The 23766-nt window shown below is 38.4% G+C and overlaps 1 protein-coding gene across 1 annotated transcript; it reads left to right on the top strand.

Moving 5' to 3' along the window:
* Positions 1 to 3572: 3572 nt before the first annotated feature.
* Positions 3573 to 22374, top strand: LOC134801525 (potassium channel subfamily K member 9-like). Its single transcript, XM_063774136.1, has 9 exons — positions 3573 to 4658; positions 8618 to 9060; positions 10235 to 10390; positions 11207 to 11333; positions 11673 to 11863; positions 12866 to 13053; positions 14388 to 14490; positions 16407 to 16494; positions 20959 to 22374. The coding sequence occupies exons 2-9, from the start codon at positions 8934 to 8936 to the stop codon at positions 21692 to 21694; spliced, it is 1716 nt and encodes a 571-aa protein (XP_063630206.1). The 5' UTR covers positions 3573 to 4658; positions 8618 to 8933; the 3' UTR covers positions 21695 to 22374.
* Positions 22375 to 23766: the final 1392 nt, after the last annotated feature.

Raw genomic sequence — 23766 nt, 5'->3', positions numbered from 1 at the left:
CTTAGTTTTTTAACCGCATTGGTCACATACAATTCATACAGAACGGTCAGTGCCTACGCGTAATAACACGCGTACAACTCCAAGGATGTCTCATGGAAAGATTTCCTGTGTTGTCACAGTGTGTTGACACTCTTGTGGCAGTCCGCAACGTTTTATAGTTTATGAGAAATATACTAAAATTAGCAAGCAAATATGTCAGTAGAAAAAGGTAGCTTTAAAAAATGTAGGCGCGTAGCTAGCTTAATTGTCTCCCATACAAATTTGGATTGAGCGACTTTTTCTACTGCGAAGTTGGTTTTCCTTGATGGATACGGCTTGGCAAAAAAGAGTAGGAATTGAAAAATGGCAACACTGTAGTGTCGTCCCGTTTTCTTATATATATTGGTTTGAAAGGGACGACACTACAGTGTTGCCACTTTTTAATTTCTACTCTTTTTTGCCAAGCTGTAAGTCCGTCTACCTTTGCACTAATTTGAATAGAACAGATAAGTGGGGGATGTCATTATAATGGTCATATTTTCATATAAATTTGAGATTAATGATATAGTTTGTCAAAGGACTGTCTCATTTCAATATAGACAGAGAGAATCATACTATCTTTGTCTTACACTAGTACTAGCACCCAAAAGAAAAGGATGAGTATAGTTTTCCTGGTTCTTACTGACTGACAAATTGGTTTGACCAACTATGTCATTACACACTGTGTCCCTACAAATGCCATGTAGAGTTATCTTGGTCCGACACTAACAGTATGAAATTAAAAAAAGATTTGTATTAGTATTAAAAAGACCGATTAGTGTATAATAAATATGAATAGGGTTGACTACCACACTTAGGTACTAACTAGGTACCGAAATCGTAAACATGTTTACCGACGATGGCTTAATATAAAATATCCAAGAGCTTTGTATTAGTATTAAAAAGACTTTGTATTAGAAGAAAAAAGATTTGTATTAGTATTAAAAAGACCGATTAGTGTATAATAAATATGAATAGGGTTGACTAGCACACTTAGGTACTAACTAGGTACCGAAATCGTAAACATGTTTACCGACGATGGCTTAATATAAAATATCCAAGAGCTTTCACAATGCTGATAAACAAGCTGATGCAATGTTTGGCTCCCAGGGCTCATTGTCACGGCTAACCATTAAAAAAACAACCGCCGCCATTTTTACCCAATTCCATTAAAAAGTAAAACTTGTCTATGGCTGCGTTCCGTTCTCTAGCCCTACGAGAAAGCGGGCCCTTGTAGCTTTCGCTTCACGGCCTGGTAATCAGGGTTGCCAGATGTAAGATTTTCGTAACAATTAGGAAATTTTGATAAATGTCAAGAATGCAACACAATATAAGTAATACCTCGCAATTATAGTCGAGCTAGTCAACTTTGTCAACAGATTCTTATATTATTTGCAAAAAATCTAAGCGCGAAGGGTCGATCTCTTATCCACCCTGTATATTTAGAAATTCGCGCCTTTTTAAACTGACCAATTACAATGGGAGATTACTGCCGGGGGAAGATTAAGTTTTACATTAATAAATTAGAGCAGAGAGAACATGTTTCAAGTATCAGGTTTATTTAAATGTATACATGGTAACCCTGTATGCGTGAATGTTAGCACGACTGTGCTGAGAATTCATTCATACCATTTCAGACACGAAGCGATTACCGTAGATTAGTGTTCAATAAAACTTGAAGGGCTTTCTCACATCAAAATGCCAGTTTAAAGACAGGCGCCGTGTAACTGCAACGGTGCCAGGCGTAAAAATACTACAAGTATACCTACAGTCGCCATTATATACATCGGAGCGCCCAGGGTATTCACAAATATCTGAACAAAACTTCTATTATCAAGACGTTAAAGTTACATATGCAGATATTTTGAGCACTCTTGCCGCTCCCATATATCTAATGGCGACTACTAACAGCGACACGGTTAATTGATCATTGGTGGCCTTATGTCCATGTAAGTTCACGATTCGTAGGGCACAAGCGAGGATTTCCTAATTTCTCGGGCTTCGTGGGTGATCTGTACAGTCACCTGCAATAATAAGTTACTCTTTCAAGGCTGCAAAAATATGTGACATGCTCTTATGGCTCTACAAATAAGATCGTGTCAGATATTTTTGCGGCCTTCGTTGTGTAACATATTCTTGCAGGTGACTACATCCCGTTTCAGGGTGCAATTGCCGAATTCGCACCAGAAGGCCTACCGCGAACCACGTTCGACGTGTTGCCTCTCTGTCACACTTGTAAATTCGTACGTAAGTGTGACAGGGAGGCAACTATACTCTGTATCTTTAGGTATTTAAATAAAAGTAAACAAAATCTCAAATGGCTCCTTAACCCAGTTTAGGGTAGATGAAATTATTACATGATCAAATAATGTAGATTAAAGTCAGGGGGCCGATTTTAGAATTTCGACCACTCGATTTCGTGTATTTCGTTAAATAATATCTCCACAACTAGACATTTAAATTCTACTAATAGAATTGAAATCGAGTGGTCAATACCAATAGATTCCAAATTTCGATCCCTCGTCTTTAAAAAATTAGCATTTCTCCGTTTTCCACCGATTTTCGAGTGACAAAATCGAGCGATCGAAATTCAAAAATCGGCCCCCAGGTCGTTCAGTGACAGATCCAGGCGGTTTTGTATTTGGTTGGTTAACCAATAAATGTTATAACTACCCGAAAATATACAAATTGTTTGTTTACTTTTATTTAAATACCTAAAGATACAGAGTATAGGTACCAATACATAGTCCAATACGCATTCTCGGTGGCTCGTAGAAACATTACAACAAATGTCATGCGATTTTGATAATTGCTGGCTAAGCAGGAACGACAAACTAAATCCATCGCTCAAATTACCGCAATGTAACCGCCGATAATCGCATACCTACGATTTGCGACGTATGCGATTATCGGCGACGGTTGAAAAGGCCATAGGAGGAAGCCGATCTGTGATCGGCGGTAGCACGATCGCATTTTTATCGGTTGTCACCATGCCTGTCACGTTCTAACAAGTATGTAAGTGTGAAAGTGACGGGCATAGTGACAGGCGATAAAAAATTAACCATGCTGCGCCCGAGCAATAGACGCATTGCCTATATAAGAGGGTGATGTTTATGTAATGCTTAAGTATGTAGATATAGATAAATATTATAGCAAATAGGATGGGAATTATAATGGGGTAATTTCGGATATGAGTTAATTTTGTAAATCGAAAATAGGTACCTATCTTATGTTATGAACTTTTACGTTCTTTTACCTGCTATAAAGCTTATGAAAATACAGTGTCTACGTTGCTAAGGCTCTCCTCAGAAGCGATGTAATTCAAATTACAAAAAGTTTCAGTACTGACCTAACAATCTGTATTGGGTAACTACTCATTTAAATAAGTTACACAATTTCAATTTTCAGCGGGCTAGATATAAGGACTGTGAACGTTTCTAGGAAAGATTCGAAACTCTATAAACTTCGTAAAATGAACCCTTTAGGAAAATTCTGCAATTACAATAAAACCCCAATAAAATAAATCACCCAGAATATCTGCGAGAATTGCGAGATAAGACATCCTTTGTAAAGGGCGTTCCTGCTACTGCGTTAAGTATTTACTCCACCCGCAAAGCAATCGTAAATAATAAAAGAAAGTTTGTCCAACCCCTCAGAGAGTTTCGATGTATTAAAACATAAATAAGGCATCAAGTTACCAACATAGAATCGAGCAAATCAGTAAGGAGTAATTAAGTAAATAACGTTAGCAAACATCTCGGACCCAGGCAGGACGGAAATTAATGAAATTAAATTCAGCGGCATTAGTTTGACGTCATAGCCGTGCCTTGCGCCATCTAGTAGTCATGTTACAAACTTAAACAACGCGTTGACAGCTCTTGCGTTAAGTTTTCCGGACATGGCAACCTTTGGCTTTAGGATTATTTTTCGTTTTCTTTTTTATAGACGATTCTTATCTTAATTTATACACAGATGATGAAAATAAATATAAATTTCATGATCGTAAACTTATTTCGCTTACATTTTATTGTTTCGAGATGTTATGCCTGTTTTTCAAGCCTTTCAGGCTTTCAGCCGTCCTGGCGAATATTTTGTAATGGCAACACTGACATCCAGTCCATCAAGGAAGTGCAAGGAGGCTACTCGCCAAAAATAATACATTTTCGTTATTTTTATTTTATACAAATCTAATTATTTGTTATAAATGTAGTCGCAAACGTTACTTAGCTAGTCAACTAAGTGTCGCACAATGTTAAAAATTGAAAGTGAAATTGTGTTTGACAGAAGAAAACTAGGCAGGTGTGACAGCAAGAATACCGCATAGAGGATATCAAGGGGAAAAAATATAGAATCTGACCCAATTTGGTTTTTTAATGCTGAATATGGGTAAAAGTGAGCTGAGCTTGGATTCGGCGAGTGTTTCGGTCAGGAGCGCCTTGGCAAATCGTCGTCATAACATTTGACCCAGTTAGTGGCTGTGCGTTGACCTATGCCATGGAACTGTATGCGGACTGTGGCACGATGTTATTTTTAGGATACAGCTTTGCAGATAATTAAATATTTATAGATGCTGTACGCGATACTAGATCGGAAAACAGATAACAAACGAAAGTTTCCTTGACCTTTTCCTCTGCAGAATGGTAAGTTCTTTGTTTAAAATAATAATAAATTCGAATTTGTTTTCGGGATAGTTTCACATGTCGTCATATGATGTATTAAATCATAGCCGTATTGAAAACAATACTAAAGTATTGTTTTAATAAGTTTAACTTAATTACCGTCTTTGATTTTATTCAAACTTGATACAAAATATTTTATCCCCATGCATAAAATTTGTTGATTCTGTCTCTACATAATATTTAACTAAAGATTTGTTACTTAAACTTTTGCTTTCTTTTAAATGTTCATTTTGTTTTAATATATAAGTTATTGTTGTACAATTATCAACAAAGGAGGAGTATAGCCTCTTTAACACATGTTTATGTACCTATTTCTAAAAGAACTACCATAGTATTGTGAATTTTCCTATTTCCCAACAACAACATATTTGGACTTGGCTTAGAATTTTTATTCTATAAAAAAACCGGTACGACCGGACCGCAAAGCAATCCTGAGATTATTTTTTGGAAACATCATCAGTTTTTAAATAATCAAACCACATTTTGTACATTTAATATTAGCTTTATCTTTGTTTATTTTCACTGTAACGGTAATAGTCTAGAAATATGAAATGGTTAAATCCAGGAGCACATTGTTGTTCACACTCTATTTTAATTTTTGTATGCAATAGCAGACCTATGAAATATTTAGTGCAATTTAATATTAATATCTGGGAGACCGAGCTTTGCTCGGAAAACATAAAAACTCAATATTGCGCGTTTTCCCAGAGATAAGACCTAGCTAGATCGATCTTTCAACCCCGAAAACCCCTATATAGCAAATATCATCGAAATCATTAGAGCAGTTTCCGAGATCCCCGAAATATATATATATAACCCTTCAAGTGGCAACGTCACTTTTCAGTAGTTGGAATTTAAACTTTATATTAATTAGTCAAATTATAATTTTAATTAAAGTAATCAACCCCGAGCCGGCGGCCTGCCACTTGAAGGGATAAACATGAATTGCTCATTTAAAATCTTAAGGATTAATATTATCAAATATTCACCATTAGAAACAATTCTAACTCACTGTATTACACGGGGTCACTTAGGTTGTTAGTTTCTTGTCATACATGTACCTAACCAATGCTATATTAAGACAAATTGATGCTCTGAGCAATTCTAGACCATGGGACGTACCATACCAAGATGATAACAACATACACATATACATATATGTAATAACAACTTCCCATTCATAAGTGCTTGTTGCTACGCCTACATGAATAAAGTATATTTGAACTGAACTGAACATGCTGTCCCCCCTCTCTGGGATTGTCCATCAGATTTTATTCCTGAGATGTTGGTGCCCCCCTATACATTGTGCATCCACTTTATTTGAATTGAATTGAATTGATATAGACGTTATTATTCCTGACACATACATTCTTACAGTTTCTTTTAGAATTATACAAGTATCTTATGTTTTATTTATTTATGTTTTTACTCTTTTCTGTTTATTTTTCTTTGTCAGGCTGTCTTTGACATAGGCCTCCGCCAGGCGGCGCCACTCGTCGCAATTTTTTGAGAATCTTCTCCAATCTTCAGGAAGATGACTATCTTCCCATCTTTTATACGGTTTACATTGCGATCTTTTCTTTCCTCTTGGGTAACATGACATCTTTTGTCCATTTGCCCTTTTGTGAGCGCATCATGTGTCCTGTCCATTTCCATTTAAAGGCTCCGTCACACAGGCGCGTTTTGCGGGAGGCGTGAGCGGGACGCGCCGCTTTTACATATAAAACGCTCACGCCTCGCCCGGAAAACGCGCCTGTGACACGGAACCTTAAGTGTTCGGATCCACTTTATTTACTTATTGGTCAATCTGGCAGTGCTTGTACATTGACAAATAAACTATGTCAGGCTACAGAATAGCACACACCATTCCAGGAGTGTGACCACATGAAGAAGAAAAGAGTTTTATTTTGCTATCGCTTACATGCATTTGCATTACCCTATTGCATACTTCAATCACTAAACAAAAGTTGTCTGGAAGAGATCACTCTTAGTCACAAGACCAGCTATTGTTACATCTTCCTCTAATCTGTTGTCATCTACATCGAATGTAGTGTATTTTGATGTAGCCCTATCCCAAAAGTTTTTATATGGAAAATACAAGGTCTGTCTACTGTTGTAGTTTACTGAAATAAGGTGTTGGGTCATCCCAAAAAAGTTTATAATGTCAGGAAATTCCGAAAATGGACTCTAACGTGATGGAATTATGAGTGATTTTCGGAACTAGACGGCATTCTTAAGTAGACGGAATTACCCGAATCCACCTTACTTGTTAGTGGTAGCTTTTGTTAGGTTTAAAAAAGCGGCCAAGTGCGAGTCGGACTCGCCCATAAAGGGTTCCGTAGCAGCAAGTAACATGATAAAATAGCGGTTTACGATTGATGACGTATTAAAAAAAACTACTTACTCTCTCGTTCAATCAAACCAATTTTCGGTGGAAGTTTGCATTTCTGCATTGCATTTTTTTTAGTTTTATCATTCTCTTATTTTAGAAGTTATAGAGGGGGGGACGCATTTTACCACTTTGGAAGTGTCTCTCGCGCAAACTATTCAGTTTAGAAAAATATGATATTAGAAACCTCAATATCATTTTTGAAGACCTATCCATAGATACCCTACACGTATGGGTTAGATGAAAAAAATTTTTTTGAGTTTCAGTTCTAAGTATGGGGAACCCCCAAGATGTATTGTTTTTTTTTTCTATTTTTGTGTGAAAATCTTATTGAGGTTCACAGAATACATCTACTTTTCAACAGTATAGTTCTTATAGTTTCGGAAGAAAGTGGCTGTGACATACACGGACAGACAGACAGACAGACATGACGAATCCATAAGGGTTCCGTTTTTTGCCATTTGGCTACGGAACCCTAAAAATTGGTTAAGAAATTACCATAAAGGCAATAATTGCCATAATTATTATGGTTAAAAAAAACAATGAAAAGAGGATGTATATGCTAATTACATCAAAATTGTAAAATTAAAAAATACTGTTTCTTTTTTAATCCTTACTGTAAACATTCTTTACAACAAAACCTATTTTATCTGATCATCTGGGCCCTTTCTTTGAATACATTTTTATCCGAGAATCTTTTGTAAACACCCTTTGTTTGTTTCATTTACTGAATGGAATTTGCTAACATCTTTTATTGGTTGATTGAATTTAATCCTCCCTGATCCTCCCAAAAGTTTAATCTTCAAAAATATACAACATTTTTAGATATAATTCGTGTAGGTCGCAAAGGAGCAGAAAACATTTACTCTTAATTTCTTTAGGTTGATACTCATTACTCACAGAAAATAAAGTAAAGAGAACAGTGGACGTATAGTATCCTCAAACCAAACGGACGACCGGGGACGTAAAACTTCTCATTCGCGCTCGCGTAGATGAAGGTAGGGTGAGAGAGATAGAGATATGAACCCGGTCGTCCGTTTGGTTTGAGGATACTATAATTTAGGCGGTTATCATACCAGTGCATCCAGATGCTATTCGCACCTCGCTCCGATGTTTGAGCCAGACAACGCTATGCGCGTATTATATCGACATCCCGCTCGCACATAGCGACGTTCGAATCACATCCAGTGTGAATCACATGAGTAGATACTTTTTCTCGGTTTCGTTAAACATAAATCTTCACTCCGCACTTCAAAATAGCGAGTCTATTTAACGAAATTTTGGAGCGCGTGGCCATGACCGGTCGGATGCAAAAATTTCAAAAAAATACATGTGATGTTATGTGAGGGACCGGGGTAGCCAAAACCCTCACCAAATATCACCAAGGGGAAGGGGGGGTCAAAAAGTAGCCGAAAACACCTCGCGTGATTTGTGCACAACCCCAAAGGGATAAATTGCGAGCTTATATCTAAACTTAACTTATATTTTACAGAAGTTCATTTTCATTTAGATGTGTTTCCTTTTGTTACAGGTGAAGAATGTACATATAATGGGATAGCTATAAGAAACTCCTGGCAAATAATACCATAATAATGCACATAGAAAGAAGATGACTTCCTCTCAAGGGATCAATTTACTCATAGCACTATTTACATACACACACCGCGCAATTCTTTGACTGTAAAATGAAGATACAATTCTAAATTCGAAGAGTCATATCAAATCCAAAAGTTATAACTGTACTTACAATGGTTACTTAGGTTACTTACAGTGGTTACTGGTGTAGGGTTTTTAGCTCGCGTGGGCTGGTATAGGGCCAAGTGCCCCCACGTGGTCACGCAGGAGTTATGAAGAAGCAAAATGTTCGAACACTATCGTTGATTGTGTGTACATTCACATATTTGTTGGTTGGTGCGGCGGTTTTTGACGCTCTCGAGTCTACTACGGAGAGGAACAGATTTGAAGTTTTACAAGGTAAGTTTTATACGTTTATTTCACACATTAGCACATTCCCGGCAGCTTAAAGGAGCCCAGGGTCTGCGTTTTACAATCTTAAGAATATGGAAAATCTAAATATTGTTATCTGCCTCTATCGCTCTAATATGCAAGAGCGATATGGATAGAGTTAGACCAAGAAAAGTCTGCAGCGTTTTTGATACCGTGCAAATAGAGTGCAAGAGTTATTCATACGCCATAATTTTATAGAAGTTTGACGATTAAAATAACGCTTGCACTGCGTGGGCTATCAAAATCGCTGCGGCTTTTCTTGGTCTAACTCTAGGTCCTCTTACCCTAAGAGCTCTTTCCCACTAACGTGCAATTTTTTGCGGGTTCGGTTTTCTGCAGGATCCCGTTTTAGTACTATACGTGCTAATAGTAACATTAATTTCATTGAAATATCATTAAATTGAAATATTCGGTTACAGTAGACATAAGCCTGAAAAAGCTCTTTTCAATTCGTAAAAAAATGCAATGTTTTTGCTACACGTCCATCCGTTTTTACACCTCCACTGAGTCGCGCCAAATCGAATCAAAATCTGCTGCACTAAAAATTCGCCGGGCGATGCATGAGAGATTTCAATACGACTCAATTAAGAGGTGAATAGTGCTAAAAATACTTGATTATTGTAGAGGACGAAATGTTAATATTTATTTAGACGTTGCGAAAACTTGAATGCGATTTTCGTGAGTAGTCAGCAATGTATCGAAAACCGCATGAGTTCTTGCACATTTGCCGGTTCTTGCGTTTAGTTCATCGATTCTGTCAATAAAACAGACAGGCGATGGTAAGAAGCCCGATGGCACCATGCTGAAAAGAAGTGCCCTTATCCCCGTTCGTTAGACAGAAATTCAACATAGGCTGGGGTAACGGCACCACATTTTAGCTTAACAACAACGGGTTTTCTGAAGGCTAGCAACGCTACAAGGATCAGAAGTCAAACTGGAGTTTAATAATTATACATACGCATACGACACAGTCTCAGAGATCCTGGTCTTACTTAGTACCTAACCTATGTCTATATCCGTGTCAGTCCTAATACAAGCAAAATTTCAACATAATCGTTTTAGTAGTGTAGTCGTGACAAAATAAAGAGAGACACTCAGTATGCTTCTCACTAACCCTATTTACTAACCTAACTTCTTACAGCAATCGAAGGCATGATAATCCGGAAGTACAACATAACGGAAGAGGACTTCCGCGTGATGGAAACGGTGGTGCTGAAGTCGGAGCCTCACAAGGCCGGCCAGCAGTGGAAGTTCACCGGCGCATTCTATTACGCCACCACCGTGCTTACTACCATTGGTAAGTTTCTATAGTGCCTTAAGGTGCATTCTCAAGCAGCTAATTTGTAGAGCAGCACTGTGCAACTTGTTGGTGCTACGATTTGTCACCATGAATACGGAGGATCAGAAACGAGACCAGGCGCAGGCGGAACAGGTAAAAAGTTAAAAACCTCAAAATATGGACTTGTTATATGGGTGCATTGAATCCTACCGACCTCGCCAGTTACTATGAAGAAAGTTATAAAATCTTATGATTTGTAATAACACTGCCCTATTACATTATGTATGTCAAGGACACTGATACGAGCTTAACATGTACTCTGCATTAGTGTTTGAAAGTGCAAATAACCCAGTAATTTGTTAGTAGACAACTGACAGATAGATTTCGATGTTCGCGGTAAGCTCCAGGTCTAAACTTGAATGATAGAAGTTCTCAAACTGGCTGACACTGTTTAACGGCTGCTGTCGTAGACATCTATAGATTTGTAAAGTCTTAAGACCAATTCGTACTTCACAATATCACAATAATTGACATCTAATGTAGAAGGCGCTGTTCGATTCCGTAACAAATGTTTTGCGTATAATATGCAGTAATTCTGGTTGTTAAAACGTATTGTATTACACAAAACATATGGCGCAGTACAGCGGCAACATTTTATTGTCACCTTGGGGGTATTATTTTTTCTAAGACTTTAAACATATTATACAATCAATTGAATCTTTGGCAGTTATAACTAATGGCTAACATAACTAACATCTACTCGACAAAACACCAATTGAATTGCTATTTAATATTAATCTAACTTTACTAACCTGACTAACCTTTACTAACAAGGCTACGGGCACTCGACGCCCGCGACGGTCGGCGGCAAGTTGTTCACGATGTTCTACGCGATCGTCGGCATTCCCCTCGGCCTCATCATGTTCCAGAGCATCGGTGAACGGGTCAACAGGCTTAGCAGGTGAATGACATAGCCAAGGCCTTTGACACTGTTTCTATGAAGTTTCCTTCGGCATCCCACAAGGAACAGTTTTAGGACCAACACCGTAACTATGTGTGTGGTTTTATATATTTCATTTCACAAGCTGTTCACGACGTTATACACGATCTTTGGACCCCTCTCGGCCTCCTCATGTTCCAGGTCATCGGTCAACAAGCTTAGCAGGTAATTGACGTAGCCAAGGCCTTTGACACTGTTTCTGTTAAGTTTACTTCGGCGTCTCGCAAGGAACAGTTTTAAGACCAACACTGTAACTGTGTGATTATACTCTTTTAACTTACCACATGGATTTTTTTCTAGCGTCATAATAAAGTCCCTGAAACACGCGCTGAACTGCAAAGCCACCAGCGCGTCTGAGGTGGACCTCATATGTGTGGTGACGACTTTATCATCGCTCACAATCGCTGGTGGAGCCGCGGCGTTCTCCAAGTTTGAGGGTTGGAGCTACTTCGACAGCGTTTACTATTGCTTCATCACGCTTACCACTATCGGTAAATATATGCTTATAGATTATTATCATTATTATGCAATACTAACTATCCTAACTCAATACCTAAGCCAGTGGTGGGCAAAGTACGGCCCGCGGGCCAACTGCGGCCGGCGAAACCATTTTATCTGGCCCGCAGCGGATACATTGAAATAATTTGAATATGGCCCGCAATGATTATATTTTGAGGATTCACCCGTTATGAAGTAAAATATTTGAATACATATAGATAGATAGATGAATAAGTAAGAATCATATATATTTATATTTTTGTTTTTTTTTGCTGTAAAAAAAGCTTGAGAAGTTTCGAGAGGAAGGCCGGAATTGCAGCATAATTGCACTTTTATATAAAATTTTAAAATTTCCAGTTTTGCTGCAATTCTGGCCCTCCGAAATTTCTCTAGCTTTCTGGCCCCCCATGAAAAAAGTTTGCCCACCACTGACCTAAGCTAATAAAAAAACTTGATCTTTGACGAAAAGAGCACTCTTTTTCTTTAGATCAGTTTAAGTTACCTAAACCTGCCAAACAAAGATTCTGAATATCAAGATGTTCTCATCTTGATATTCAAAACATCAAGTATGTTCATAATAGGTAAATTAACGTAATTAGTATTGTGTTGCCATGGCAATTCCTACCAATTCAGGTGAGATGACAAAAAGGTTGCCAACTATTTCAATCAAGCTTTAGCAAACACCATACAAGACAAGACAAGAATGCGCCACACCCAGCCGGGGACATGCCCGCTCCGGTCTAACCGGCATACCATAATCAAGCTTTAGCAAACACCATAACGGTTAAAGTCAATGTGGACAAGATCGGTAAGTATATTAAATGTTTGGTTGGGAAGACTGATGGTCTCTGAATTCTCTGATGGATGGTGGACGGCGAGAACTCTCGTATTTGTACACGTACTTCGCTAAGACACAGAATGGAAGAGCTCCTACTGCTCTACCGACCGAAAGAGCTTGTAGGCGGTCTTACCTGATACTGTAATTTGACCAACAGGTTTCGGTGACATGGTAGCCCTGCAAAAGGACAACGCGCTCAACCGCAAGCCCTCGTACGTGATGTTCGCGCTCATCTTCATCCTGTTCGGGCTGGCCATAGTGGCCGCCTGTCTCAACTTGTTGGTGCTCCGGTTCGTGACCATGAACACGGAGGATGAAAAACGAGACCAGGCGCAGGCGGAACAGGTAAAAACCTATAAATATGTAATATTGGTTTTTTGGGTGCCGTACCCAAAGGGTAAAAACGGGACCCTACTACTAAGGCTCCGCTGTCCGTCTGTCTGTCACCAGGCTGTAACTCATGAACCGTGGTAGCTAGACTGTTGAAATTTTCACAGATGATGTATTTCTGTGGCCGCTATAACAACAAATACTAAAAACTAAATAAAATAAATATTTAAGTGAAGCTCCTATACAACAAACGCGATTATTTTGCCGTTTTTTTTTTCGTAATGCTACGGAACTCTTCATGCGCGAGGCGACTCGCACTTGGCCGGTTTTTAAGGGTGTATGAAAACCTACCGACCGCGCCAGTTACTATGAAGAAACTTCAAAATTCTGTTGAACTGTTGTAACACAATTCTAGTAAAATATGTATATTAAGTACGCTGACACCAGCGTAAAATGTTCTCTGCCTTAACCATTTGACCGCCAACGACAGCACCTTACGCGCGCGGCTACAGCCCAATATCAACCTTCGTGCATCCCGACAATGTTCACGATGGCACACGATAGGCGTAGCGTTCAAAGGTTAAAGGATTTAAACACGCGGTGGCGTGTCCAGCCAAACTAGCCAAATCAATCCTTTAGGTATAATTTCTGGATTTTTTACACAGCACGGAACTTGGCACCCATATAGATCTCAATTTTTTGTCGGCGACTAAGCCCCACGGTAAGCTCAAGAAGGCTTGTGTTGTGGGTACTCAGACAACGATATATATAATATATAAATACTTAAATACATAGAAAACAACCATGACTCAGGTACAAATATCTGTATCATCATACAAATAAATGCCCTTACCAGGATTCGAACCCGGGACCATCGGCTTCATAGGCAGGGTCACTACCCACTAGGCCAGACCGGTCGTCAACATATATTCTCAATATTGAACTTGGCTCTCATTTCACATGTATGTTTTTGTTGGGTAGTAAATTACACAGCATTACAGCTAGGCGCCAACGCACTGCACAATTAAAAAGTAATAAAATAAAATAAAAAAACTAACAAAATGTAACAATAGCATTAACATTACAGAAGGGGATAGTTATATATTGACAGTTAAGAATATTATTGCCAGCAGCTCTCGGGAATTATAGACCTCGCTTACAAAATCTCACTTACCCCCCACGTTGCTTCTTCTTCGTCGTTCCCTCATGACAGGATCGTGACCAATAACTATGTCCCCACGTCGCACAATGTACTATTTTATACTATATTATGTTTCCCGATTTCTCGAACAACACGATTCTCCCTATGAGAATATCGGCACAATTCTGATCTTCATTAATATCCACAGGCGCAGCAAGTGGCAGTGCGACTGGAAGGCGACGTGATCACGGCCGACGGGGCGGTCCTGCGCGGAGTCGCGCGCGGCACGCGGCTGCCGGCCTCCGGTCAAGGTAGATACTACCGTAGGTACTTTGCAGAGTATCGAGTATGGAGTCCAAGCATGACCACGGGATTTAACAAGTGTGATGTATGTCATTTTCTTCGTATCGGTAGTATTCCACCTGGGGTCTCTATTGTTTCCCATAAAGTTTTAAGTCATAATGAATTGTTTGTCCACATTTTCGTTAGTCATAATTTGGTTTTTCTCAGAAAGGCGTAACTTTTCAGGATTGCCATAAAACAAACCTAACCTATATCTATAGGATAACCCTACGAAAATCCTGAAAAGTTATTGGTTTCAGAATTATGACTAATGATAATCTGACAATTATTACATTATGACTTTCAATAATTATGTCAAACAAAGGGACCCCATTCCACGTGTCCAATTTCTTTGCCCAATGTGCATTGCGTCTCGCACTATCATTAAGCAAAATGTGAGACGCTAATACACATTGGACCGATATATTGGCCCGATGGAATACCACCCTAACAAGCACGCACAGACAATTTTAGATATCCAAATTCCAAATGAACAACGAAATTTATTTATCTGCCTCTCCATTGCTCCTTCTTCCGGCATTCCGTCCTTCAATATTCGCGGTAGGCTTTCAGTGTGGATCATGACAATAAAGGATGACTCACGCTACACCGGGCCGGGGCCGGGCCGGAGCTTACGGCGCTTCGTTTTCTATGGAAAGCACCACGTGATCACCGATCAGCCGTCATAGAAAATGACATGTCGGACGCCCGGTCTAGCGTGAGTCATCCTTTAACCTGCCACCAAATTATACTTATAACGGTTTCTATGCCTTCCAAAGTATTTTTATCTCACTGATATGTACCCAGTGTACGCTTTTTTTCCTTTGTCTTATCCTCCTAAGGCCCAAGGTCCTACTTATAGTACTTATTCAGTTCAATCAAATTTAAATCATATTCGATTGGAACAGAGTTGCTTTTGCTTTGTTTTGTTCAGTGTTTGGACAACGCAAAATCAACTCTATTTCCTACACTAAAGGTTTAAATTTCTGTGGCAAATATTGCATTTTTCATTTGTATGGCTGGGCCGTAGGAGGTTAAGTAAACCAGAATAACTGTACGTTCCTACTTTATGTACCATCGCCCACACTCTTAACTGTCCATCGGTGGACCTTATGCCTTGTGTAACGTTTAAGGTCCACAGATGGACAGTTAAGAGCGTTGCTGTTTATACTTAGGGGTCGTCCAGAAATCATGTGATCATATTTGGCCTATTTTTGACCCCCCCTCCCCCTTGGTGATATTTGGTGATTATAACGCACTCCCACCCTCCTCTAAACGATCACATGATTTATGGACGACCCCTTATTTGCTGTAAGACCACCTGTTCTCTACTCTCTCTGTCTCTCTTGAATTTCTCAATGTATTTTTCTAATTGTTCAGTTTTTCCCATTTTGGCAAACATTATCCCGTATTCATAAACGCGCTACAGGACTCAATTACTTCGCTAATAATCGTTTGTCTTAATCTGTCTTTTCGACTTATGTATTTGTAAGAAAGGGATAAAACATGAATTAACTAATGAAGGCTTTTAGTGCGTTTTTGAATAAGGGGATAAGAATATAGTATGATATTTTTTCGGGTTTAACTTTCGGGGATAAACACAAATGTAGTTGTTGCGTATCTTTGAGTAATAGGGTCTCTATTGTTTCCCGTAAAGTTTTAAGTCAATGTATTGTTTGTCCGCATTTTCGTTAGTCATAATTTATTTGGTTCAGAAACTTTTCAGGATTGCCATAATATTAAGATAACCTTATGAAAATCCTGAAAAATTAACGGTTTCAGTTTTAGGACTAATGATAATTTGTCATAACAAACAATACATTATGACTTAAAACGTTATGTCAAACAAAGGGACCCCATGAGTAATAATAATAATATGTTGCAGGCGACACGTCCATGATGCCGCTGTACGTCGACGACGAGTACCCGCCGAGCGTCTGCAGCTGCTCATGCAACTGCTTTGGACCTAACAAGTACGTTTTCTCTCTTGTTAACTGTCTATCTTCTTCTTCGTCTTCAACAAGTACTGAGATACTTCGGTCACATACAACCCTGACAACTTGGAGAGACTTGTGGTGATGAGAAAGGTGGACGGCAGACGGCCTAGAGGACCAAGTCCAACGAGATGGTGTGACCAAATATCCGCCCAGACGGACATCACACTAAGCAACGCTTTCCACAAAGCAACCGACAGGGAGAAGTGGAGAGCTGCCATAGGAAAAATTAGCAAGCGGAGTCACGATCCTCAGCAGTGAGGGACTGACTTAGAAGAACTGTCTATCTATCTATTAAGCCCTTTTATTCTGAGTTAGAGAATGTCTCTTAGCTCAGTGTGCCGCTTGGCAAAGGCCTCCTCCAGCTCTTTCCATTGGGGTCTGTCGTGGGCCACTCTTCTCCAGCTCAGGCCCGCTGTGAGTTTGAGTTCATCCTCCCATCTTGTTCGAGGAGGGAGGATGTTAACTGTAATAACTGTTAACCCTTTACCAGGCTAGGGGATATATATTTCCCACATACGTCACTTCAAACATGTGTTCTATTTTCGATCAGTAAGACTGGCATTAAATTGTCATTTTTGAACTGTCAGCCTGGTAAAGGGTTAACCTACTTGTTTGACCATCTACTTGTGATTAGTGATATTTTATTGATCTAAAGGTGCCCGAGGTCTGCTTTTGGCAACCTAATCGTAAGAAGTGGATTAGGTTTTACGAAAGCGACTGCAATCTGACCTTAATACCCAGAGGAGATGCTAGGCCTTATTAGGATTAGTTTCCTTACGTCACGTATGGTTCACCAAAGAGCAACTAGTACAAATCTGCTTCTCACTCACTCTCATTCTAAATGCACATACAGGCTCCGTTCGGTCGTGGATCAAAATATGTCGCATTGCTCTTAAGTTGTCTTAAGGCGACGGTAGCGGTGGGTAAAATATCAGATTCTGTCAATTTACCCCATTTCACACACAAGCGCACTTCACGCACACTACCTCACTTTACTGGGACAGGTCAGTGACCCATCATGTTTTTTTAAGATTGGACTTTTAGTTTAGTATTGACCACTAGCCTCCTTTGAGGGTAAAAGCATTCCATTTAAAGATGAAAGAGAAACAATGCATTTAATCTTGCTTTCCTTGTCTGTTCATGTCAGACGTGACGTACCTATTTAATTCATTTGATTGTTGACTGTTTTACTACCTACTATTGCTTTGTCGAGATACGTGTTTTGTACAATTAAAGCGAATAAAACAAGATGTCATTAAGTCAGATGTAAAATGTTATTTACTACTCTATACGGTTTTTCATAAGGTGCAAAATCCACTCAATAGGAATTTAAATAAATAAAGTTTCAGCAGGGTGGCAATTCCATTTTGGCGGATAAAGCGAAACAGAATAGTTCTATCGAACCTGCTTACAAATTTTCACGAGAATCAGTTGAGAAAGGTGATCTGCAAAGGAGAACATACAAAAGCATTTTTGCCCAAGCTGAAACGGAGACCTTTGCTAACGCTCGGCCAATGATGGTTTAGGTACACCTATAAAAAATGATTGTCCCTGCTGTAATTTTAATATCTTTATATTTCAACCGGTATAGTTTTACCTTCAAAAATAATCGGTATCGCTAAACAATAGCGGTACCTTACTACTTATACGTTCACGAAATCGGTATCTGCATAATTTGATTGTTAGTAAACTAACCTGGAAAATAATCTCAAAATCACCGAAACATTTATGTACAGTCACCTGCAATAATATGTTACGTCATTAGCGCCAACTTTGCCTCCAGGGAAACTTTGCCCAAAACGACAATTTTAAACAAATTCGTTAATGTAGAAAAATTGATAATAGTTATGGCCACCCTGCTGTTTTTAGTAGAAAATTGGTTATATTTCTGACAAAGTATATGCCAAACTTGTGCATAACTTGACTTGGGAATTTTGAGTTTGAGCGAGTTGTCTAATATAGGGTATATTTCGGCGGGCAAAAAATTGATAAATAATGAATGCAAGTAGAAAAAATTGAGAACCCTTTGACAAATATTTCCGGGTTTCAGTTATAACACATGAAGCATAGATTATGTCTATTGAGATTTAAACTAATAAGGCCTAAATACACAAAAGTTTTAGCGGTGGGCAAAGTAATCCGGTAATTTGGCATCCATACCAACATTGCCCACCACCAAAAACGGATTAGGGTTGTCACTTTCATCTAATTTACCCAACTTCGCAAGTAAAAGAAGGTTATGTTTGTACACTAAAATAAGTTTATAAGTATATACTGTGTTTAATTTCTCTTATTATCCTTTATTTAGATGTTTTATCCCGTTAACGAATGAAAACACAACAAAAGTCATATTTTTGGTCATTAAACTATTGTAACAGATTTTCTCAAAAGTGACAACCCTAGCCTTTGTAAAATGCTTAGGCGAGCCTTATTTGGAAATGGGCAAAAACGGGTAGGCAACATTGCCCAGCAAATTTATTTAAAAGTTTTTACACTTATCGCTAAGTTATTAACAGGGAATGGTAGGATTGCCCAAAACCTTTAAGTGATCCTTAGACATCATCATCATATATACGAGCTGTATTTGAATACCAAATTGACGTGGGCAATGTTGGCGAAAACCCCGGATATTTTTTATTTGCCCGCCCTCTAAAACGCAAAAAAATGGGTAAAAACACGATAAAAAAATGTTTTCTTCACATAAACTGATGCGTTTGATCACAATGGACGTGCTGAGCAAAAAAAAGTCATATGATGTGATTTTTTTTGAGAAATTCGTGTTTAAAAAAAAAAGCGGGCAAAGTTGATGATAATGAGTAATGACGGTACCTACTCTTCGAAGGTCGCAAAAATATGTGACATGCTCTTATGGTTCTACAAATAAGATCGTGTCAGATATTTTTGCGGCCTTCGTTGTGTAACATAAATTGCAGGTGACTGTACATTTGGAATAATTATTTTATTTAGTTTCAACGAAAGTTTCAAGTTTAGTACGAAAATACTTCAGATATGCAATATGCACGAAATGTAGACCTAATCGAAATAAAACATTGCTTTTTATAGTAAATTTATAAAACATTCGATACATAGGTATACATAACAATAACTAGGCCACAACGCTATTGGCCTGTAAGCTTCATCTCGGTCTCCAAAGCCGCAAAAACTTGCTAGTACTTAGTGCTGGTCTAGCCTTTATTTTTTCTTGAAGATTTTCAGAGAACAGCACGTACACGCATTATACATATAGACGGAACGAACGGCATAATCATAATAATTTATTCGTCGCAATCCATGGTATTACAGATCTAGTTACAAGACTTTCAGGTATTACTTATACGAATTACATAACTCTTCCTGTTAATAGGCAATATTTTAATATAAAAGTTCTATAATATAATACAAGATTACAGTTGTCATCAAAATTCATTGACATACAGAAGTCAAATACGTTTTTAAAATGACGCAAAATGATACCAGCATAATAAAAATTGATCCCAATCAGTAAAGATGAGTCTTTAAACTTTTTTCATTTTAAGCGAGTTTTGAAGGAAGATAATACTTAAATTCGACTGTAATCGTATTATTTTAAGATAGTTTACTGCGGTTTTCAACAATAATGACCCGTAAATAACAGCAAATGAAATTTAAATCAGACGCGAGCTGATATTTATTTACCCTATTTTTTGAAATACATTTTATCTACTGGTATGCTTTCTCGTGTGCGTATATGATTTAATGTCAATATAATTGTCAAAAGCAAGAAAATCAAGCTGTCATTTTCATTTGAAGAAGTACACGTGTGCTCCGGTGTAGCCCCAACGGGCATCTGACTTGAAGAAGAATTTTAAGTGATGTCGTCAATGTATGGAAATTGTTCGAAAGTTTACATTTGAGATTGAATTTCTGTGTTGTCTTTGTGAGTAAAAATATAAATCGATAATAAATTGGTAGCTGAATTATCTAGCTTCCAAAATCATACAATAATTCAATTACTGTCAAAGACAAAATTGTTTTGCTTCTGTCTCAAACGGAACTCCATATTTTGATTTTATGATACTTTTAGTGTCGATTTGTAGAGAATAACAGCAAATTAAAAATATAATGGCATAAAGAGTCGGTACACGGTTTCTTCGTGAATAAATTTACGTGTAATTTAATGCAATTATCAAACATTTATTGAACAAATTATGGTTACAAAGTGAGGTCTAAATCCAAAACGTCATATACCGGCCCCTTAAGTATTTATGTAAAAAAACTTACAATATATTGACTTGACTGTATACATCTGTAATATAATATAAGCTAAGGAACCCTTAGGGTTCGAATTCGCTACCTCCGTTGTGAAAGTTAATTAAGCACTTTAGCTTACCCCTGGGTCATAACTCTACTGACCTGCCTGTACACGATTTATTTATATATGGGAATTCCAATTATTTCCAGATCGATGCTCTACCGGGACCCCTTGTCCCCGGTGCCGCCGACCAACATGAAGCAAATCAAAACCAAGAGCTACCGCGAGCTCGGCAACCTGCCGCGCTACATCGAGAAGGCCTCCTCCAAGAACCGCAGCCAGTCGTTGCGGCTCAACTCCGCCTCCGGCTATCTATACATGAACGCCAAGACCAACAGCTTCCAACTTGAGCCGGACGACTTCAGGGAAATAGTTGCCAAGCGCAGAGAACAGCTCCGGAAAGGCATGATGATGTACGAAATGAGCTGCAACAACAATGAACAGTATCTCCATCCGTACAGACATAGCACTAGCACCAGAGTCGAGACCAGCCCGCACAGCTCCTCGCTGTACTCCATGAACATGAGATCCGACAACCGGAGCAACGATCCGCTCGTCGATGACTATGATTCAGAAAAATCTAGCTATGCCCGGAAGAAATTACTTAAAAACATAGCGAGAAACACTTGCAAACAGGAAAATTACTTCTACGATGATGCTGTGTTACATTTCGATGATGAGTACGCTTTCGATGGCTCGATACTGTTCGCTAAGCGGAGAAAATCAGTAGATAGAAACTGGGATTTTGCCATGCCGAAGCAAGATCCGGACCAAATATCCAACGAAAGCTTCGGGTACTATCTACCCGACGATGACGAATTAGAGCAGTACTACGCCAATGATACTCTAACGTTCAACCTGCCACCCCATCGTGCGAGCATTTAGTGACGTGCAAAACAGTTGTGCCAAAGATAGGTTAGTGTTAGTTCCAAACTAAAAATGGGCCAATTAATACTACGGTTAAAGTAGACTTTTACAATTTTGCGGTAGAATTTGAACGTTATAGCTTTTACACATAGTGTGTAGTCGCGTTTTTTATTAATGTTCCATGGATTGAGCTTGGCTTCCTGTAGATATTGTACAGTGTTTCAGCGGCTTCTTAGTGTGCGTGGGGGACGAGCGCCGGCCTCTCAGTCTGGCAAGTACTGTTTTTTTTTATTAAGCAATGACTGAATGTATGACTTCCTTGTTTGAATGTTAAAAATAAGGAAGTTCCCTCTTAAATGCGTAATCTCTTTGCCAAAACATACAATCATTATACAACATTAACTGGTTGTCTTCCATAAAAGCCAAAGTAATCAAAACATCTTTATCTTTTAAGTAATTATGAAGTATGATTTGTTTAACAGAAATACTAAGCTTTAGTAACTATTTGTTGTTATGAATCTGATCAAATATGATTGAAAATTACATTTTATTATTCTCTACTAGAGGGAATCAGTGGAAATATTTCAGGCCAGTATAACCAAGTGCCAAATTTACTTGTTATTTATGAAAACTTAACATAGAATTATTACAAAACAATATAACAAATTTATTAATGGCCTAGCCATTTAAATAAATCAGCTGATTGGCGAAGTATTGTTTCAGAAACATCATTATATACAAAGAAAATACTTAACAAATATATTTAACTAGCAGTCGGCAGCGGTAGCACGGGCGCATTTTTATCGTCTGTTACCAAGCTTGTCACGTTCTGACAAGTATGTAAGTGCGAAAGTGACGGGTATAGTGACAGGCGATAAAAATGGAGCCGTGCTGCCACCGCTGGTGTTTAACCCTTTACCAGGCTAAGGGATATATATTTCCCACATACGGCACTTCAAATGTGTTCTACTTTCGATGAGTAAGACTGACATTCGATTGTCATTTTTGAAATGTCAGCCTGGTAAAGGGTTAATATACATTAGAGCTTTGTTATGTTATCAAGACAAAAATCAAAAAAAAAATTTTTGTATGTATAAAAACACAGGAAATATTCAATGACTTAATCAAAAAAGTATTATTTTAAATATATTAAAAAGGGTCACTCACGTATTTTAAGTCGAAGATAGGGAATATTACGCGAAACTTTGCGTAGGGGGCGCTACTATCACAATCCATCACAATCTGGAGGACCGCGGAACGAGAGAATCGAAATTTCGTTATCCAACCTCTCTATCACTCTTGCATATTAGAGCGATAAAGAAGCAGATAACTAAATTTCGATTTTCGCGTGTCCCAGTAGACCCTTGTTAACAAATCGCCTCGATGCATCAATGTCACATTTTAATGTCTGTCAAAACTTGTCAAAAACAGTTTAAGGCGTATGTATAAGTTACTCTATGGTTTCCTGGCTAGCTTAGTGCTGCACTCTGGCGGCAGAACATTGCAGTAATACCCCCTATTGCTCGACATGATTTGCTCCATAACGAGAGGCTTCAACGGGAGCACACGATGGCGAACCGATACGTGAGTGACCCGTTTTAATAAATTTTATATATCTGTGTCTTAAGCCGGGTATTCATTAGGCAACTTTTGTTAATAGACACTATTTAATGACTGTTTATAAACAGTGTTGCACGATGTTTCATCATCTCTGTAAACATATTTATAAACAAGGATGATGAAATATTGTTGCATAAACATGTTGCTGTGCTCCCCACTCTAGGTGGAGAGCAAGACGAAACATTCAGTTTATAAACAGATGTCATCGAGTGTGGACGTGTTTAGAAACATGGAAATAGTGTGGTCCAACACACAGAGCATACTACCTCCTCGGGCGACATCCTAGCAACAACTGAACTAGTGTGGACTGCTAAGTTTCAGAAACAGTGTTTACGGTAAACTTGTTGCAAAACATGATGATCAAATTCATAAACAGTTTATTAACAAATGTAGCCTAATGAATACCCGGCTTTACGGAAGTTTTCGTATTATTTTAATATTGTCTGCTGGCATTATTAAAATAACCACAG

Source organism: Cydia splendana, chromosome 22 (assembly GCF_910591565.1).
Source record: "Cydia splendana chromosome 22, ilCydSple1.2, whole genome shotgun sequence".
NCBI classification, from domain to species: domain Eukaryota; kingdom Metazoa; phylum Arthropoda; class Insecta; order Lepidoptera; family Tortricidae; genus Cydia; species Cydia splendana.
Note: the sequence above shows the minus strand (reverse complement) of the source record. Positions and strands in the feature narration are given on the sequence as shown.